At 35.9% G+C, this 19,475-nt stretch overlaps 1 protein-coding gene across 17 annotated transcripts in view; it reads right to left on the reverse strand.

Moving 5' to 3' along the window:
• Positions 1-19,475, reverse strand: part of PPFIBP2 (PPFIA binding protein 2) — a 112,514-nt gene that overhangs the window by 65,810 nt on the left and 27,229 nt on the right. For 14 of the 17 annotated variants that reach the window (XR_012653183.1, XM_075048148.1, XM_075048150.1 and 11 more), the window contains exon 3: positions 6,572-6,786. Coding sequence is in view for 15 of the 17 variants with exons in the window: in XM_075048148.1 (XP_074904249.1) it covers positions 6,572-6,786 (215 nt within the window). In the remaining 2 variants the exon portion in view is untranslated. Of the gene's footprint in view, positions 1-6,571; positions 6,787-12,843; positions 13,080-19,475 lie in introns of those variants that run through there. The other 3 variants (XM_075048161.1, XM_075048160.1, XM_075048168.1) reach the window with 2 other exon arrangements.

The raw sequence follows: 19,475 nt of genomic DNA on the forward strand, positions 1-19,475 counted from the left end.
ATCATGGCTTCCTATAGAGTAGTCCTCTATTTCCTCTGACGGTATCAATGTGTGGATAGCCCACATAGGTGAGGTTTGCCCCCAAGGGCTAAACTTCACAATATGTCAGTAATCTACCTTGAAATTTGGGAAAACTTAACATATAAAAATACAGGCCCTGCTTTTATAACAGGAATACCACCTCTCTTCCATGAGTACTCTAAGCCTAAGGCCATAACACAATTCTGTTTAATCACTCCTGGTCATTGTAGTTTAAAGGTGGCTCTGGTAAGCGTTACCGACCATTACAAGGGTGAAAGAAAATGCCAAAACCACCTCACTATATCATTTTAAGAATGAGATGTAAATCAGCCCTACTCACTGCAAAGCTATTTCAAGCTTCTATTAGTTCTTTGTGCAGAGAAGACTTTCCTACCTCTGCTGACAGCTACTACAGTAAGCAGTCATAGTCAGAGATGATAGGGTTGACTCCCAGACAAAGCAACCACAGAACATTAAAAAAATTAGGCCTGGTTTAGAAAAATTCCATGCAAGCTGTGTACACCCCCTTTCCACTAGTTCCAAGGCACTCTCTAGTATTCATAAATAGCTGCACATATGAAGGACACATCTCTGCTCTTTCTTGTGTGCTGTGAATTGCTCTAACGTGCTTGGGGAACTCAGAGGGGAACAGATCTTCCAGTTCAGGGCTTCCATGCACCGTCAACTCATTGAAAAGGAGCTGGAGCACAGCAGAGGACTGGGTCATACAACTTTCAACTCTGACTACTTACTGGTCAGAAAGCACGTCCATCTAATGTTTCAAGTTGGCAAAAATAAACGTGAATGCTTATAGAATGATGGCTTTTCTACACTGTCCCAAGCAGGCTCTACTGGTCCATTTTCAATTTAACATGTGTTAATACCACTTGGCAATGGGAAGATTCAGCTATATATAGATCCATCGTGACTCTCAACAGCCAAGTCCCACAGTCAAATCTACCAGCAGATAAATATATCCGCTTTAACTGGCATTGCTCAGAATATATTCTCTTCCCACTCAGCTGTTGCTGAAAAATCCTATTGATACTTTTATAAAAGCATGTTTTCAAGTATATTGAAGTGCCCTGTATTGCAGTCATTTTCTGCCTCTGTTCTGGACAGATAACTCTTTAAAATGAATCGTAGACAAAAGTGAAACAAAGAGACCAGTGATTATGTTTCAGCAGAGCACTTTAACACATACTTAAAATAAAACTTTGAAGTAATTTCAAAACTTCACAAACACCACCAAGTCAGAATTCTGAACTGGGGTTTACTGTTTTAATCCGAGTCCCTGTGAAGACACTGGGGAAAAAAAAATTCCTTGATTTTAACACACAGTGGAAACAATCTCTTCTGAATGTTAATCATGACCAAATGGCAATCAAGACTCTAAGAAATTTATCCTATTTCTGCTAAAAAGTCTGGTTTTACCACTACAAAAACACAGAGGGTTTTTTTGTGAAATGAGACAAAGCACAGCATATATCATAAGGCAAATTGCATTATTTTAACAAATTGCCTCTACCACACAGTCGTCTATTATTTCTTCTGCTCTTCTCCCCTTCCTGTTTCCTCAAATTTAGAACATTTAGAAGACTTCCAGAATTAGGCTTCCAAGAAAAAACATAATCAGGACAATACTAATGAGTTTTAAAGAATCAGCATTTTAAGGGTTAGTATATAAAGCTACATGGTGAAGTGGCTTGCTTTAAATATAAATGTTCCAGTGGAAGGAAGATCATGTTTTGCAATCCTGGAAATGAGGCTTTCACTCATGCTTACAATCGTTTTATGATCACTGTAAGAACACTAGGGTTCCTCTTTACTCAGGAAAGGGCTCCATAAAGATGTATAGAATAAAAAAAAGAATTAACAGTGTAGAAGTTCATTTAGAGTTATGAAATGAAAGTGTAACTAAATACATTCTTCTCATAGGTCACCGAGTCAAACAGTCAGTTGTTACTGCAGCAGTTAATTTTTAATGCTGAAATTACTACCTGCTTTGCGATATATCATGTGGTCACTAGCAATACTAAAATATTTAACAAGCAGCATTGAAACCATACACAAAATTGTTTTACATGAACTCTCAATGATAATCCCCAGATCTTTTTGTTCTGTTTTTAAGGCCAAAGAATTTACAATCGTAAAGCATGTAAAACACTCCAGACATTCACTTCAAGGCAAAAATTTTTAATACGGTTCTTAAGTAGTTAAAAGTCTATAATTAATGATGCTTTATTCCATTTTAGCTTTGTCAAAAGATTTGTGCAGTTACAGCAACTATTAAATCCTCATTCTATGATACATAGCAATCATCTTTCTAAATTCAGCGTTTACTTTGTCAAACCTTTTTCATCTATCTCAAAGCAGCAGCAACACAATTACTCTGCTCAGTTGTACTGTAAACTCAAGAACCTGATATGTTCACAGATCTTAGACAACAGAAACGCAAAAAGGAGCCTTTTCAAAAAGCACACCTTTAGTTCTACAAATGGCATGCCTCTTCTTTAGAGGATCATAGAGGATAAGCACAAAATCCAACTCCGCCAAATCACTGAAACACCAAATCATCACCAATGGTTCCATAAAAAGGGAATAAAGCAGATGCTTTCAAAAGAGGAAGTAAGCAAGGTAGTATCAGGTATGAAACACAATGTCTACAGTTTTCACACTCTAGGCATATCTAAATTTTCCCACATCTTTGGTATTCACACCTATAGCAGACAGACCAAAGAATGTAAGTTACAACAACAACAACAACAAAAAGCTTCCTGACTGATCAGTAATAAGCCAATGTGCCTCAAAGCTCACCAAAATGCTAAACTCCACAGTCTTATTTATTTAAACACTAGGTGTAGTTCAGCATGCTAAGTGGCAATTACCAAAGCTGCAAAGCTACTTCAATTGTAAGGCCAAGAGGCAATTTTCTGCACAAGTTATTTTTCCCATTCTAGTACAATTGAGCTCTAGTTTCTAGATGATACTCAAACACAAACAAACAATATAAAGAAGGTTCAGTCACTTTCTATCCTCTAACCTGCAATCCCAAGTACTGCTGTGTAGCACAAAGAGAACTAGTGGGGATAGCCATACTCTGCCTCAGAGAGCTTTCAGGGCTGCGTTAGGTTATGATGATTGCTAATGCAGAAGGAACACACAAGAAAGTAATTGGGCCTTCTATTCTGTACTTCTGCTTAAACCAAAATGCTACCTGTTAAATGCTTTTGTTTGATACTATCCAGCAGGAACTAGTCTTGAGCCATCTTTCTGACTCCCCTTTCTGCCATTTCCCATTGAAAGCCAATATAGGGCAGTAGCAAAACACAAATTCAAATTATTTCCATAAGGCATATTGTATTCTTGATTAAGGATGGCAGCTGCCATGTTTTTTACCACAATTTTCAAGCACGCATATAAGTGAAGAAGAGTCATAAAATAACACTCTTTTCTTGAAAGGAGCATTATTATCTGCTTTTAAAATAAATGTCAGATTGCTTTTTGTATCTTTACTTTCGAATGTATTCCTAGTCAGGATAAGCTGGGAATATTTTTGACCTCACCTATTCCTGTAATGTTAGAAACAAAGCAGTTGCTGAATTCTCTAAGACCAGTAGCTTATTCAGTACATGCTAGATCAGCCCTCCAGCTTCAAAGGAAGGTACATGGACCCCAAAAATAAAGAGATGTGGAAATAATTGTCCACAAAAGAAATTCCCCCTCCAATCCAACCTATAATAGCTCTAAAAAACAGCTCAAAAGCATAAATTCACCATCCACTCCAAAGTTTGTTACAATTCAACTATTGCTACTGATATCAAACATTGTTTTATGTAACATTTCAGTTGAATACAACAATTAAAATATATTCCAAATCTCTGTACTGAATTATCAGCCTACGCTTTAAAGAGAATGCTTAGAAAAGACACTTTGCAGCAAATTCCACTTGAGAGTATCTGGTATTTTCTATGTAATGATGTTTTGCCTGATAGTTACCAGTTGCAACAACTGGGCACCCACACCTCAGGGGTGCCTGTGGGAACTCGTGGGGTGCTTGCTCACCAGCGCGTGGGTTAGCAGACCGAAGGGAGCTCCACAGCTACACACAAACACTAAAGCACCCATGTGTCCAATAGGAGGTGTGTGGATAGGGGAACCCACTTCACAAAAGAGGCTGTTCATACTTGTAACCAACATCAGCTGTGAGAGAGAGGTGTGCGTGTAACTGTGAATGTGTATGTGTGCATGTCTGTGTGATTTTAACTTTTTGGAATTAGTTATAGAACAGCATTTAGAAATTTGTAGGTGTTCCTTAACATTTCTTAAGCATCTAGTATTCTGGTTTATCTGTTGTATTGCTGATGTTGATCCTAAATACATAGTTCACTGATTTCTAGTTAATTAAATCTTTAATAAATCAGCAAACCACTTCAATCTCAATGTGTTTAAACCATGGGAATTGAGCAGGATTTCTTTTATGACACTCCAACATTTCATAGACTAATGATTACCAAACTTCATTTGAGGCTTCCAATGGGAATGGATTCATTGAGCTAGAGGGTTCTCATTCTCCATAGCTTACTATCTTGACTATCCTTTTTCACGTATCAAGTATCATGTTTCACAACTCTGGGCTGGAATTAAGGAATTTTCAGTATGGGACATAACCATGAAATACATATTCCATTTCACTGAACTGAGCTGAATTTTATCAGACGACTTCTCAATTTCCAAGTGAAACTGCTGCTTGTCAGTGAAGAAAGCTCTTCCAAATTTGAAGTCCACGGAAGTTGTGTGCATGCTTACAAATTACTTGCATTTTTAAAAAATATAAAAAAAGGTCTATAAATACATAAATTACTACCCATTTTTGAATAACAGTCACAGCAACTGTGCACTACCCTCCCTGTGCATGTCTTTAAAAGAAGTGCAGAATTGTTCAACACAGAACAGTGCAAAATATTTTAAAAACAGTGGTCACAACATACTGCACTAGAGATACTCTATACCACCAGTTTCCCTGTTCTGTTGGTTCTGAATCCAGACTGCCCAATTGCTTTATCAAATGAATGCTACTTTTGATGCACTAGAAAAGGCTTTTAGGACATCAGTAAAATGCAACTCTAAGAGGGAACTGTGGCTTCTGTTTTGGCTGGTTTCCCATAAAAAAGAAGAGGTACACGTATATAAATGCGAGGAGTCAAAACATCAAGTGTTACCTACCTTGTAGAGCTGAAAAGCTAGCTTAATTAATACTTTTGCAACAGAAGGGCCAAAAGCCAGAGCACCAGATTCAAACTCTTCAACTTGGTGGTTCAGGGCCAACTTTACTGTGAACAACTCTGCAAATCTATGCTTTTTATGCATTAAAAATATCTTTCAGCTCTTGCAAAGCTTTGAAGAAGCATTAAAATTTCTGCCAAAGCAGGAATTCAGTAAGAGCTGGCCTGAGGGTATGGACTCTAATACTGTAAATCCAAATTAAACATTGCCTCCACCTTTTGCTTTCAAAACTGGTATCAAATTCTCATTCCTTTCTCTCATACGGTCCCAAACAGGACTTTCCAGCCATAGACCTGCACTCTGTGGAGAATGCCAACAAACTAGCAGTTGACAAGTTCAAAGAAAAGCAGCTACCTTTCCAACAACATTAGATTACAATAGGCACAGGGCAGCTATAGCAGATGATAAACACTGAACCAGAAGCTACAGACACAGTTACGTAGAAGTCACATGCATGGACAAAGCCAGAAGAAAATCCATTCATCTAGAAAACTTTTCTGAAGTTGAGAAAGTGATAGGTAGCTTTTACTCATTAGGAAACCACTATTCACTTGCAGTGACAGGCTTGGTGAAGATGAGTGTTCTGTCAGGACCTGCTGTTTCTCTTTCTTTACATCCAATGGGTCTCCTCTTTTAAGGTTTGTCTGAAGATCTGCTCCTCACTTGGTAAGCCTCAATCTTTTCCAGGTAGTCAACTGTTTATTCTCCATCTATCCCAATAGGAATGTCTCACATTCGGAAGCTAGAGCTTTCCTGTGTTTACCACCACTGCCTGGTGTACAAGATACTTTGGAGATTCATAATACTGACAGTTAAGGTAAAGGAAATGTAGTGAGGAAAAGGATAGGAGAATCATCCAGTTTGAATTTGTCCCTTCAGCAGACAATGCCAAATTAGTGTTTTAAAAATGAAAAGTTTTATAACTCGTTATAAACTTGTTTGTTATCTCCAGCAAAGGACCAACCAAACCAAACCAAACAAACCCACAGGAAAGGTAACTTTTTTGGTAGTTCATTTTTACTATCTTTTCTCTCACCAAGGACAAAATAAGGTCTTTTACCAACATCTTACACTCCTATATCTACATTGCTTTAGTAATCAGCACATAAAGTGGTAATATCCTCAGCTTTCTATGATTGCTCACCATCCCCTGCAGCTCTCTAAGTATGCAGATTTCAGTTGTTATAAAAATAACTGAAGTATCAAAATACTTGAACCAATGCTGTTTGCAAACAAAAGGGAAAAGCTATAAATAACTGCTTACCAGATTCTCTTCAAACCACTCCCGTATACACACTGCTGTGGCCCCTGGAATTTGATTTCGCAATGCTTCTTTCTCTTGAGGATCCTCTAGCATTTCCAATGCCATCTTTAGATCTTCCAGGAGATGCAAAATTTGAAATGTGCCCAAGTATACTGATGGAGCAGGTGACACAATATCATAACCACCATTAGCATACTCTGTAGCTGACTTTGTACCTAAAACAAGTGAAACCAGGAGAGACAATAATGTAATACAATTGGTTTGTAAGTGACAAATATATAGGTACTACACACTACAACATTTGGACTTCAGAAGCTAACTGACAAGCATCAGTATTTCAGGCTTACAAATACTTGAGTTAGTCTCTAGATAAATAATGACACTGAAAAATTAAATGTGAGAGGTATGTACAAACATATTAAAAAAGAATTTTGATGCAGAAAACGTTTGCAATGTCTGATAAATTACAAACGCCCAAACCTTACCACAAATTACCTGTAATTTTCCATGGTTACCATGAGATGTCACTAACTTCTCAGCTACATAGTTAGAAGTCTCCACACAGAGCAGTGTTAAGCAACTTAAGAAAGATTGATGCAGTCCTTTGACAAGAAACTTAGATGAAAATAGATTGTGTTACCAGAACTAGAAAAATATGTGACCTTGAGCAGGTTTATAACCCTCCCACAGAGAACAAAACCCCAAAAGTTAGTAATAAAAATGGCTATGAAACTTTGCTAGCTCTCTAAATTACAAAAAGCCCTCTAAATTACACCACCTCCCTCCTGCCAACCTTCCAGCACCAATATTATTTTCTCAAGAACAGTAAGCACAGCAACAAACACATCTCACTTGATGGAAGAATTGTAAAGAATACAAATTCTAATATCTCAGAGTCTTGTTGTCTTAATACCCTGTGTTTCAATGAGATGCACACTAAAATGAGCTATCTTTTCTCAGTCTTGAATTTCAGTCCTTGATTTCATTTAATATCCATTTGTTTCTTTAAGAACTAGTCAGATGGAAAACTTCTATTTGCTCTACTTTTTACAGTTTTTATTTACAATTCGTTGCCTCATGTACATAACAGATTGTACTCATGCCTTCATTCCTGTTCTCTCTGGCATAAGCGATCACATTTTCCCCCTTTATTTGACTTCATGGGAGAATTTTAGGCTTTTGATCATTCGTATTGTACTCCTCTCAATCCTTTCATTTTGTAACATGCTTTACAGGTGTATGTTGGATCCACATAGCATATAGTATTCCTTAGAACACTGTATCATTGATCTATACAAGGGGATTATAATAATCTCCACACTATTCTTCATTTTAGTCCTGTGTTTAACATAATTTACATCTTATTTAAGAAGAGAAATCTTCACTGGGCCTTTGAAAATTATTTTCTAAGGTATTTTTCCTGAGCAGACCTATTTAATTTGAAACTCGCATGTATAAGTAATTCAAATTTTCTTCCTGAATGAACACTACTTTGCGTTAATCAATGTGAGTTTGCCTGCTGTGGTTATTTATCCGCCATGATTCGGACATTACAAACTATGTTTGAACCCAATGATTCATTTTACACACAGCCTGATATACAACTAATACTTAAATGCAACTCATGAATACACTGACATTCTAGGTCCTAGTACACTGAAATGCCTTCTGTACCTAGATTAGCTTTTAACCAAAATGCTAACTGAACATTTAATCCTAATGTTGTTTTCCATCTCAATCAGTTTTTGGTCCAATACAATATTTTGTCTCTCATTTTGTGAATGCTTAACTTTTCTCAAAGCTTTTGGGAAAATTCTAAATATTAACCAGTTTTCCTTCAACCACTGCTTTAATAACAAAAAGAATTCTGTCAGATCAAATATCTTTGCAAAAAATTGTGTGGTTTGAATTCTACTGTACAATATATGTGGCTTTTTGTTTGACTGTTTTAAAGAATGCAAAGCCATCTCTAGAAATTTCTGAAGTTTTTGCAAGGCTCAGTAGTAGGGATTTTTTTTTTTTTTAAAGCAACACTTTTCACTACTGGAGTATTTGGTAGAGTCTTAACCTCTTTTCAAACTCATAATATTTTCTGTTTAGTCCTGTTGACTTCTGCTACTTATGGAGTTTATTTTAATACCTCAAGTGTGAGATCTCATCTTAATTTCTGGCTAAGACCATGTCCAAGATAAAGTTTCTTCAATATCCGGTGCTACAAAGACTGCTACACGAGGTCAACTTCACCTCATATATCAACCTTGTCTTCCTGAATTGTTTCCTTTCAAGGAGAGGATCAACTAGCTGTTTTGCTGGATTTGAGTATTCTAACCACTAGAACATATTTTCTTGTGTATTTCTATACTCTCAGCTATTTATAGTTGTTTCTGTTTATGTACTTCCTAATGCAGATTAATATTAAACTCTAGCAACTAAAAATAGCAGATTTCCAAATTGTGTAAGAGCCATTTGGATCATGTAACCTCTTAAATCTTTTCATTCAGCTGGAGTGGCTGACTACACACACACTAACTGAAATCTGGCATTGTCTTCTTAAGTAGCATGGATGCCACTTTTAAAGATATGGCTTCCTTGGTTATTGTGACATTAGCACTTTTAAACTAGTTTCTCACTCTTTCTTTTGGAAAACTCCATGCTAATTTTTTCTATCTTTTTGCTTAGCAAGCACTTTTCACACTAGAAAAGCAGACAGGTTCCAAAGTTATTTCATAATCAGCTTCGTTAACTACCCCTTCAATGAACTGACAATTTAAAATAGATACGGAATGGGAAAAACTTAATGGAGCATTCTGCAAGAGTATTTTTCATGTTATTTATATGAATACTTTTTATATACAGACAAGAGAGAAAAAAACAAATACCACACAATCCAAACAAAACCACACAAACTTTCAGGCCCACAACCAATACTTCAGGTATGAAATAAAAGCCATAATCTTTAAGATAAATATAGATTTAAAAAAGTTGTTCACGAGTTCAGTTAATTATACTAGGTAGTTTATACAGCCATACCATACATACCACTAACTTTCTTGAGGAGAGTATTGGTGACATCTTCCCTCACCAGTCTAAATGCCTCACTACATATCACATCTTGCCCCCATCCTTAGATAATCATGGCTACAACGTTACTGGTAACACTTACCTTCTACAGAAAAATAATTTTAAATTCTGTAGGAAAATTCAATGACAGTGAAATACAGACATTTTGGCACGCCTTTATTTGACTTGCCTCTATCAAAACACTAGGAAAAAAACCCCATACACACACACACTCTTTAATCTTGGCAAATGAAAGAACTGTCACCCTTAAGAAACTCAGTTCTATAAAGGTAAAAATTTTCAAGCATTGGAGCACAGCCAGCGCCAGCCAGGAATTATACGTTACATGATTTCCTGAGACTGGGTATATTCCATATGTATGCTTCAGTTATTCCAAGCTCTTCAGCTGACTGTTCAGACTGCCAAAATTCTAAGCATCCTCAAAGTCTCGCATTTTATACAGCAGTGGAAGGTCATAATTTCTCAGTACTCTCAAGAACTGGGTCCATGTGTAAGGCACATATGCCAAGTTTCCATAGATGTAATCTAAGGTGGGTCTTGAGGACAGTCATGTCCTGTATAGGGACATTTGGAAGGTGGTAATGTGTTTTTACTGGGAAGGAACATCAGTTTGACGTGTAGTGATTGAGACAAAGTCAATTTAAGAATTTTCAGGTTTTTTTCTTACTATTCCCTTTCCTGCCTCAAGTTTTCCTCCATTTAAGTTTGCATGAAATGAGCAATAAAAAAAGAAGCCAGAAGAAGGAAATATTTTTCTATTCATTGCTAATAAAAAAAGATGCAACAAATGAAAATCATCAGACATCCTTATGGCAAACACGTGTTCCCTGAACTACCTAACAACGCACAAAAGCTGGTATATCTTACAACTTACCCCATACCTATGACTGGAATTCATTTTGAGCACAAATAGTACAGGATTTTAAACTGCAGAAGACAATAAAGATACTTCAAAATTTTCTTAGCTAATAATAGTAAACAGACAGCACAATATTTTTTTGCTTATATGAATAAAGATATAATGATCTTACAAGTGAACTGTCTGTAAATTCTTATATGCATGAGTTCCATTAAACCTTGAAAGGAAAAACATCTCTTCGATTAATAGCAACTAAAGTTAAATGAAGGAAGTAGAGATTGAAAGGCTCAATTTCATTCATAATTTTAAATCTTTCAACTGAGGTTATTATCCATGAAATAAATTATTAATATAGATATATCTATCAGTACTATTCAAGATTTGTATTTAGACTTCAAAAAGCAGGCACTGGTGAGACAAGAACGTACCTGTGTTTGACACCATCAGAAAGACAAACAAAACCCCAAACCATATCTGTATCCTTATCATGCCAAGAATACAGGGCATAATTCTGAGATGTGCTGAAGATTCTAGCTTTCAGCAATCAAAATTCCACTAGCTTCAAGTCACTGGGATCACAAATATTAAGCAAGGACTTAGAAGTGCTTTGCTTTGCTGCGTAGGGGCCAGAGTACTCAATAAAAGTTAGAAGGCCCTCCCATGAGTAGTTCTCCTTGTCTGGAACAGGAGCTACCCACAGATCTCAAGTGCATCACTAAGAGAACGACCTTTCACACCTCCCCATCAAATACATGCATACACTCTTTTGTGAAATAATTTTTAAACTGGTTTGCTACTGTAGCATCTTTTATTCTCCCAGCTGAAATGGAAAATGAAGATTCCTCTGAACACAACAACTAATGTACTTTATACTAGGTAAAGAAATGCAGAAATGGAGAGTTCAACTCAGCATTTTAATTCAGAAAGCTTCCTGTTTTACTGCTTAAATTCAAAAGAATCACAGGCTTGCTTCTCTTATTTGCTTTCCATGTAGTTTCGTATTAAGTAGGATATATATTGCTCACCAGAAGGACAAGAACACACCCTGAAGAAACAGAAGTAAAAGTGCGTAGGAGTAAATAATTATATTTCTTTGCATTAGTTTAAACCTTTATATCATCATGCTGCAAAGCACATTAAGTTTTAGCACCAGACAGTAAGAATTTGGATCTCCTTGCAGACTCATGCAAAAAAAGAGATGCCACAGTGTTACCAATACACAATACCATTAACAGCAATTAATATAGATAGCTGAAGTGGGGAAGAATGTGGTCCAAGCATAAGAATTTTATAGATACTCAGGAAAAATGAGTGCAGTTCTGAACTCTTGCAAAAAGACTCATTTTGTATAGCCTTGAACAAGTCACAGTCTTCCTGTGCCTCATTTTTTCCAGGGGTAAACAGGACACAGGGGAATCTTTTGTCATTATGTTTATATAATATTCAACACCATGGTTTCCTAGTGTACTACTGGAACACAATTAATCATCATAAATGTCCACCTTAGGGGAGCAGGAAAGAAAGAAAGGGAAGAAAAAGTATTGGAACTCAGACATTCCAAGCAGCTCAATTCTGGCTTCCACATACAGTGTATGAAGGAGGTTAAATGTTGCTGCACAGTATATGTATGGTAGAAAGAATAACAAAAGTAATAAAAAAAGGAAAACAACCTTTAAGTTACACATTTCCTACACCCTAACCATGCAAGCACATTTTTAGTTCAAAGTTCCTTGCAATTAGCTGAATGGCTTCAAAGAAACGTTCCTTTTGGGCAAATACATAACCTATTGAAAAAACAGCACTACTGGTGGCTTGCAAAAATAAGTTACTAAGCAGAAATAAAGAAAGAAGCAGAAAGCCTTGCTAGTTTGAAAATCCACTCTCCTCAGCTTACATTGTATACATTCATCCATCACCCAACTTTCATCACTCTTAGCAGTAGATACAGTTTCTGATCTCTCACTTTTCCTTACATCTTAACTTCTGATCCCCTGCATTCATCCTTATGATCTCAGTCTTTCACTCTAAAACTGGTTGAGTTTTAGAAAAAAATCCTAGTAATACATAACTCAACCATCAGTGGTTAAAAAGAGATTTTCTTAAAACTGCTGATTCCTTTAGTCAAGAAAACAGAAAAAAACAACAAAAGCCCCACAATAAAACCCAAAAGCTACTTCTATGCTGGGGTAAGGATGACTTTCTATAAAGCCAAAATACTCAAGGGTAACAGTTTTGATATCTGACCAACAGTGGTTAGAATGAAATTATAAGCATACATTTTCTCTGGCCTTTCAGTCAATCATTACACTGCTAAAGAACTTTTTTTTTTTACCTGAGTTTTTACTCAACGAGTATATAGGGTGTCCAAGTTCTTCCTCTCTCCTTCAAGATTACAAAGTGTAATTTTCTTTGAAGCACAAGTCTCTTTTTCTCATGAAGATAGCCTTGAAAACGTGAATTTATGTAAACTAGTAGTAAGGTCTGGATGGGACATAATTCAGCCTCCTCGTTCCTAAGCCTTCTGTCAAAGGAGTGAAGAGGTAGCTCACAAAATCCTTTCTTCTAATACTGTAATGTAAAATACATCACAAATGGTGTGTTTTGAATCATAGCTCATATTAGCTTCTCGTCAAATCTCTGCTTTTAGATCTTTAACTACAGAGAACAGTAACTGTTAAGCTGGATTAGCAGGAAGCCCTAGGAAAAAAATTCCAAGCCTAGAAACATTAATGACCACATTTAGATGCAAGTTTCATGCAGCTCGGATGATTTTCAACTGAGCTTTATTTACAACCACATGTGGAATCCTTGAGACAATTTTCAAGAACTGTCTATAATTTCTTATGCAAATTATCTATGTAATTACTCAACCTTTTTCCTTTTACATGCTTATAGACTCCAAGCTGTGATGTGCAGCACATTAGGTACTGTATACACAACTACAACAAAAAGATCTCTCCTAGCCAGAAACACAAGCTAAGCAGCCAGGAAGATGGATTATGCAGCTATGATGGAGATTTGAGGCCGAGCCTCCATCACACAGGAAAAACCAGGATCAACACATTTTATTAAAGACAAAGAAGAACAAATACTTGCACCAATTTTCTCTCTCTTTTTTTCCCGTATTTACACAGAAAAATACGTGTATTTAGGGCCAGTGAAACCAGCAGTCTAATTAAAAGTGTTGTCAGACAAAAAATACATCTTTTTAGTACAAAATTCATAATTGTTTGTAGTAAGCAGTAGTAAGCTATTGGTAACATGAATACTGTTTCATGAAAAAAATGAATCTCTGAAAGCATAGGGAAAATAAGAACGTTCCATTTTTGTGAGGAAATAAAGGCATCTTGTTTCATAAAAATTACACTATTTTGATTTTTAAAAACTCTTTCAAATCAATTTCATTGCCCTAAAGTAGGAAGTTGAGAAGCTATGATTTTGAATTTAAAGAAGTCCCACCTTTGATAAAACTTGTTTAAATTTAAATCTTGGAAATCTATTCACTAGCCTGTTAAACAACTGAGTGACTCATGTACTGAAAAGCAGATCACATCATATAAACCACAAAAGAACCGTTGTCTCTCAGATTTTCAATCCTATGGGGTTATGGCCATCATGGTTTAACTGCCTTTCTTTGCTACATATTGTATCTGCAGTTATTTACATTTCTGTTTCTTTTCAATCCTTTTTCAAAACTTAATACAAATACCTATGAAGTATGGATTTTGTTTTGCATAAACACAATGCAGTACTGCATTTCTGGTGAGTTGATGTAGGTGTCCAGGTCATGACAGTATTTTTGTTGTTTTATACTTACAGAACTGTTTATCTATAGTCAGAGATAAAGACTTTAAAGTAGCATATTTCAGTTGTAAAGATTTCTCCATTTTTAATTAGTTTTAACTCTTACTTTCAAGAAAACTTCTAATTTTGTTGTTTTGCTGGAAAGACAGGAACACATGCAAGGGAGGCTGAAGACTGACTTGATCACTAAATCACTGTTTGACTAGGACCTTCAAAGGACAATTTTGTCTTATACAAAACAATTTTAAACATCTATTTTTGTAAAAGATCATTAAGTGTTTATAGAAAACAAGTTCTCAATGCTTTCAGCTCCATAAGATTCTGTAGTACTGACCCGTTTATAGAGGGAATCCGTCAGTACTACAAACAAGATTCAGAGCCTTCACTTTCTATCTTGTGCTCAGACCCCCACTATCAGTGAGAAAATATGCTTAGGATAGTGAGACTATGGGAAGCATGTTTTGGGACAGGAGCCCAAAGAGCTATAATGACCTCTTGCAAGGTTAAGCACTCAAAATTGAGGAAATTCCAAACTCCAGGTTGCTCTGGCAACCCTGGGTAAGGAATGAGTAGACAACGCTGCACACGCGCAATCAACATGCAAGTTGCCATGATTTTCACATGCTTTTAAAACACAGATTAAAACTGCATTTGAACAGTTATGCAAGGTCTTAACTTGAAAGCTATAGCATGTGCAAAGCCCCTACAAAATATAGTATCGAAAGGCTGTAATGGTTATTCAAGTGTGCGGAGTTTGTGAGACCATGTCTTAGATGTTGTTAACAAACCTAAGAGAAAGATGATAGCTGACGTGAAAAATTATAGATTAAATAAACAGAAAGACAGTGAATTGCTATATTTTTAAAGTTTTAAAAGGTTTTAAATTGTTATAAATCTGTTATTGTTGACAACACCTAAGGAATTAACTCAATAGCTTTTCCAAAGTCAAGTATCTGAAGCTAAATGTCAGTACCTAACAAGCTATAAGAAGTGTTATAAATGTTGAACTACAAATTAGAAACTCTAAATATTTGTGTTAGGTTTTTATATTTTCCCCTTTAATATCCAGGATGATTAAAGGTCACCATTTTTATCTTTTTTTCCCCTCACAATATTCTTGATACATAATTTTCTGTAACTGTTATGACAGGAAGTTCAGAAAAAAGCCAAAATTATTGGTTGAAAAAGAACAGAAAATAAAAAGGAAATACACTAATCATAACTGAAGCACAGCCTATTAACACAATTACAATTTATTTAGAAAATACAAGAAAACCACTGCAGCTGTTGCTGTTCAATTACTCTGATCTATAATGAAAGAAATTGCTCATTATTTAAATTATTCTACTCCCTCATCATAATTTCAACTATAGTCTGTGCCAGTTCAGTGTTCCAAAATGAAATTCTACAAAGATCTCTGTATTAAAATGATAAAAAGCTATACACCTTTACTATAGAAACTAAATTGTGAATTTGAAAATACTGTGAGCCTTGAATAGGACATAAGTGATAAAAATATAAAGCCATCTGGAAGTGTACAAATTGAAAAGAAAAAATAGAAGCTATTCTCTAGTCATTCTAAACAATCACAAGAGGCTTGTACTGCCCATCAGCTGCATGTCATCCAGCATGTATGTCAAATAAGACCCACCCCACGCCCCAGCACACACTACAAAAAATAGGATTAATTGCTCTCTGTCTGGTCTGGACAATTTCAGTCCCTTATGAAGCAGAACAGAGTTGTCTATCTTCTTCACTTAAAGTGCTGTGAGACTAGTCCTTGCATGCTGAATGAATCCTGTGATAATGTAATATGACTATTCATGGTTAGAGGATGAGGTCACTAGGAAAAATTTTGATTTCCTATTATTTATGTAGGAACTCAGCGAAAACCTTATTCCACAAAACCTAAAATTCATCCAAAGGGGTTCAAATGAGAGTGTTAGTATTTTTTGACCGGTCTTGCATTTTTAATCCCAGTTCTAATCACTTAACTAGAGGTGATTTAGTAATCTAACACATCCAGGAACATAGCGTAGCTCTGGAACTTGAACTCAATTCTTTTCACAGTAAAATTACAATGGGGCAGAACAATAAAAGAAAAAAAGAAGAACACCCCCCCCCCCCCCCCCCCAACAGGTCCTCCTTCAAATTCTGGCAAATAGATCCTATGAGGGAAATATATTAAACTTGAACTAAAATCTTGTTCATCTCTTAAGTATAATTTCCTCTAAAGGCTCCTTTTTCAGCAAGGGTGTGGGAAGTGGTTGGGTTTGTACCACACAGCCAAAGCTGTGTTGTGAACTGAACACAAGTGTTCTGCCACCTCGAGAGAAGAGAATTTAAACATGCATACTTCTTGGACAACGTCTTGACAAAATTTTTAATTATTTATATTTTTTAATCTTTCAGTACTAATACTGAAATATCAGTACACACCCATGTGATAACACATTTAACTTTCTCATTATTTTTCAGTAAGCAATAATTGCAGGAGCTCTGGTTAAAAGGAAATTCAATAATTACACTGATTACTTGGTGAATTTGAAGAGACTTGAGCTGCAGCCTATAATATTGTGACAGGAGTTTTTAGATCTTACAATTATGGTCATTATTCACAAAAGGAGATAATGGATTTCCAGATTGTTGACAGAGAGAAGCAGTTTGATATAAAATAAAATAAAAATTTTAATTCATTAGGATATATTGCAAAGAAAAAATAATCAAAATCCATAGTCCTATAAAGAAACCCATTTTAATAAATGGGTACAAGCTGAATAAAAGGGAAAGTAATGACTTGCTCAAACCTCAGAAGGAAGCAATGCCAAAGTCATTCACCTCAAATAAAGAATGTGTAGACAGACCTGACATACGGGCACTTTCTTTAGAGAAAGCCTCTGTTTGGAGTGCAAGTCATTCTAGCTAATGGGTAAGTCATGTTCATTGACAATCACATTAGCCCTTTTTGCTATTTTAGTCAAATCAGGCTAATCATTTAGCATGCCTAATTTATATAGCTATGAGGGTGGGTTATCAGTACAGATGTACTGAAGCATAAAAGACTTGAGAACACTGACCTATCTGTCAAATTTGATCAAGCCCAATGAAATTCAATTTGTTAATCTTGCTTTACAATCCTACCCTCATGCACTCTAAACACTAATACATTTTGTATTGCACTGAGATGCACAGTCTACAGTGAGACTTTTTATCTGGATTAATCAGAATCATGTATGAGCTATGTTAACATTTGGAGTAAGGGACAACGCTTTTAAAATTAGAAGGCTAAAAGTAGGACTGCAAATCCATAAATATTTGTAATATGTATTTGCATGCCCAGTTCTTACCTTAAAGGACAAGACCACAATCTAATATTTTAATAACTACAGCTAATAAAAGAAGTCAGGACTGTTTTATCATCAAACAGAGAGAATGCTGGTTTTGCATGTATATATATACACATCTACTCAAGCTTCAAAAATTAACCAATGCAAGTTACACATCTCTGGACTTCTCACTTCTCTAAAATAGTGATTAATGCTTATTTTGTGCCTAAAGCAAAGATTTCTGAGGCCAAGAGAAGAGCATACCTCTTCTAGTACCCACTCAGGCCTCATTCCAAATGAAACATCTTTTTCATCAGCTACATAAGTTTCCAACAGTAATGAAGTTCAGCCTTAGTCTTTGAATCCAGTGCTGCTGTGAGATATCCACGGAATCTGGATACAGTGAACTGAAAGCACAAGCTCTGAACAGTTGCTTTTTGCTGTTTCCAGTCTACTCTAAGAGCAGCTACATTTGCACAGATGATTTGTCCAATATTTGCATAATATGGTATATATATAAATCTGCAGTTAGAAGACTCTCAGTCCTGATTTGTTTCATGATAGTCCTCCCGTTCTCCTTCTGAAGGAGCATCCTACCTTATTTGTTCTCTCACCACACAGGACAAGAGAACATTCCCTGTTTTCCAGTCCCTGCCCAAATTGCATACAGAAGTTTACTGGATTGAATTAGAATCAAGCTTGAATAATTACTATGTTCCTCAATTTGAGAAGAATTTGAATAATAACTGTATCCAAGTATAAGCTCCAGCAGATCTATTTTGTTCTTAAGTCATACCAGAATATTCAAGAAATATTTCTGGAACCCACAGAACACTAGCTAGAGGAGAACAACCAGAACAGACTTAACTCAACCTGTCTTAAAATGTCTTATCTATTTCTAGTAATGGAAAATAATCAATCAATCAATCAATCAATCAGGTAAACAACCTTCACACCCAACTGAGCTTTTACTTTATATTATAACTAAAAAGTAAGTAAAAGAATAAAGCAAAATGATTTTTATTGGTACAGGTAGATATAATTCTGAAATCATATGGGAAATATTCAATTAACATTGATAAGACTCAAGACATGCATTGTCTGGGAAATATCTTAGGGGTTTTTTTCCCATTATATTCCCCTATAAGCCTGTTTTCCATATTATTTTGAACATCAGTGGACATTAGACTAAAATTATAAGTAATGTGAAGCCACAGAGTCAACTCTCTTGAAGATGTTGCCAATTTGCTCGTGATCTATCCCTGCACTGTGGAGACAAACTCTACATAGCACTAGCATGCCTGAATCTTTTTGTTTCAGAGCTCGGATACCAACACCACTACAAAACAGCTGTGAATGGGACATGCAACCTGCTGATTCACACAGAGTATTTCTTCCATCATTTGCTTTGCTTCTCTGTATCACTGTCTCCACCATCATGGCAACTGAGTGGGGTAAAAGCAATGTTGTTTGGAAGCCTGAACAATTTAACTCTATTCCTTTTTTTATCAAGGTTAAACCCTAAAATGTTATGGGCACAAACAATCTGAAAAAGGAGTGGGGAAAAGGAAAAGAAAGTTAAAAACAAAAAAATCAAACCTGGCTTCCAACCTCAATTATTTTTCTAGCATGAAACTAGAAGTAATATGTGATTTTCTTAGGCAGTCATATATTGCCATTTAATCAGTTACGCCACATATTACAAGGCTATCTTTCCATACCATGGAAAAAATACCCAACACTACCCACCTACTGTCTTACCCAGAACCAGCCTCACAACAACCGTTTTTTCAGAGCTTCCATTCACGGAAACACTACTGAGTAGCAACGTTAT

The sequence above is a fragment of the Buteo buteo genome, chromosome 16 (genome assembly GCF_964188355.1).
Source record: "Buteo buteo chromosome 16, bButBut1.hap1.1, whole genome shotgun sequence".
Lineage (NCBI taxonomy): Eukaryota > Metazoa > Chordata > Aves > Accipitriformes > Accipitridae > Buteo > Buteo buteo.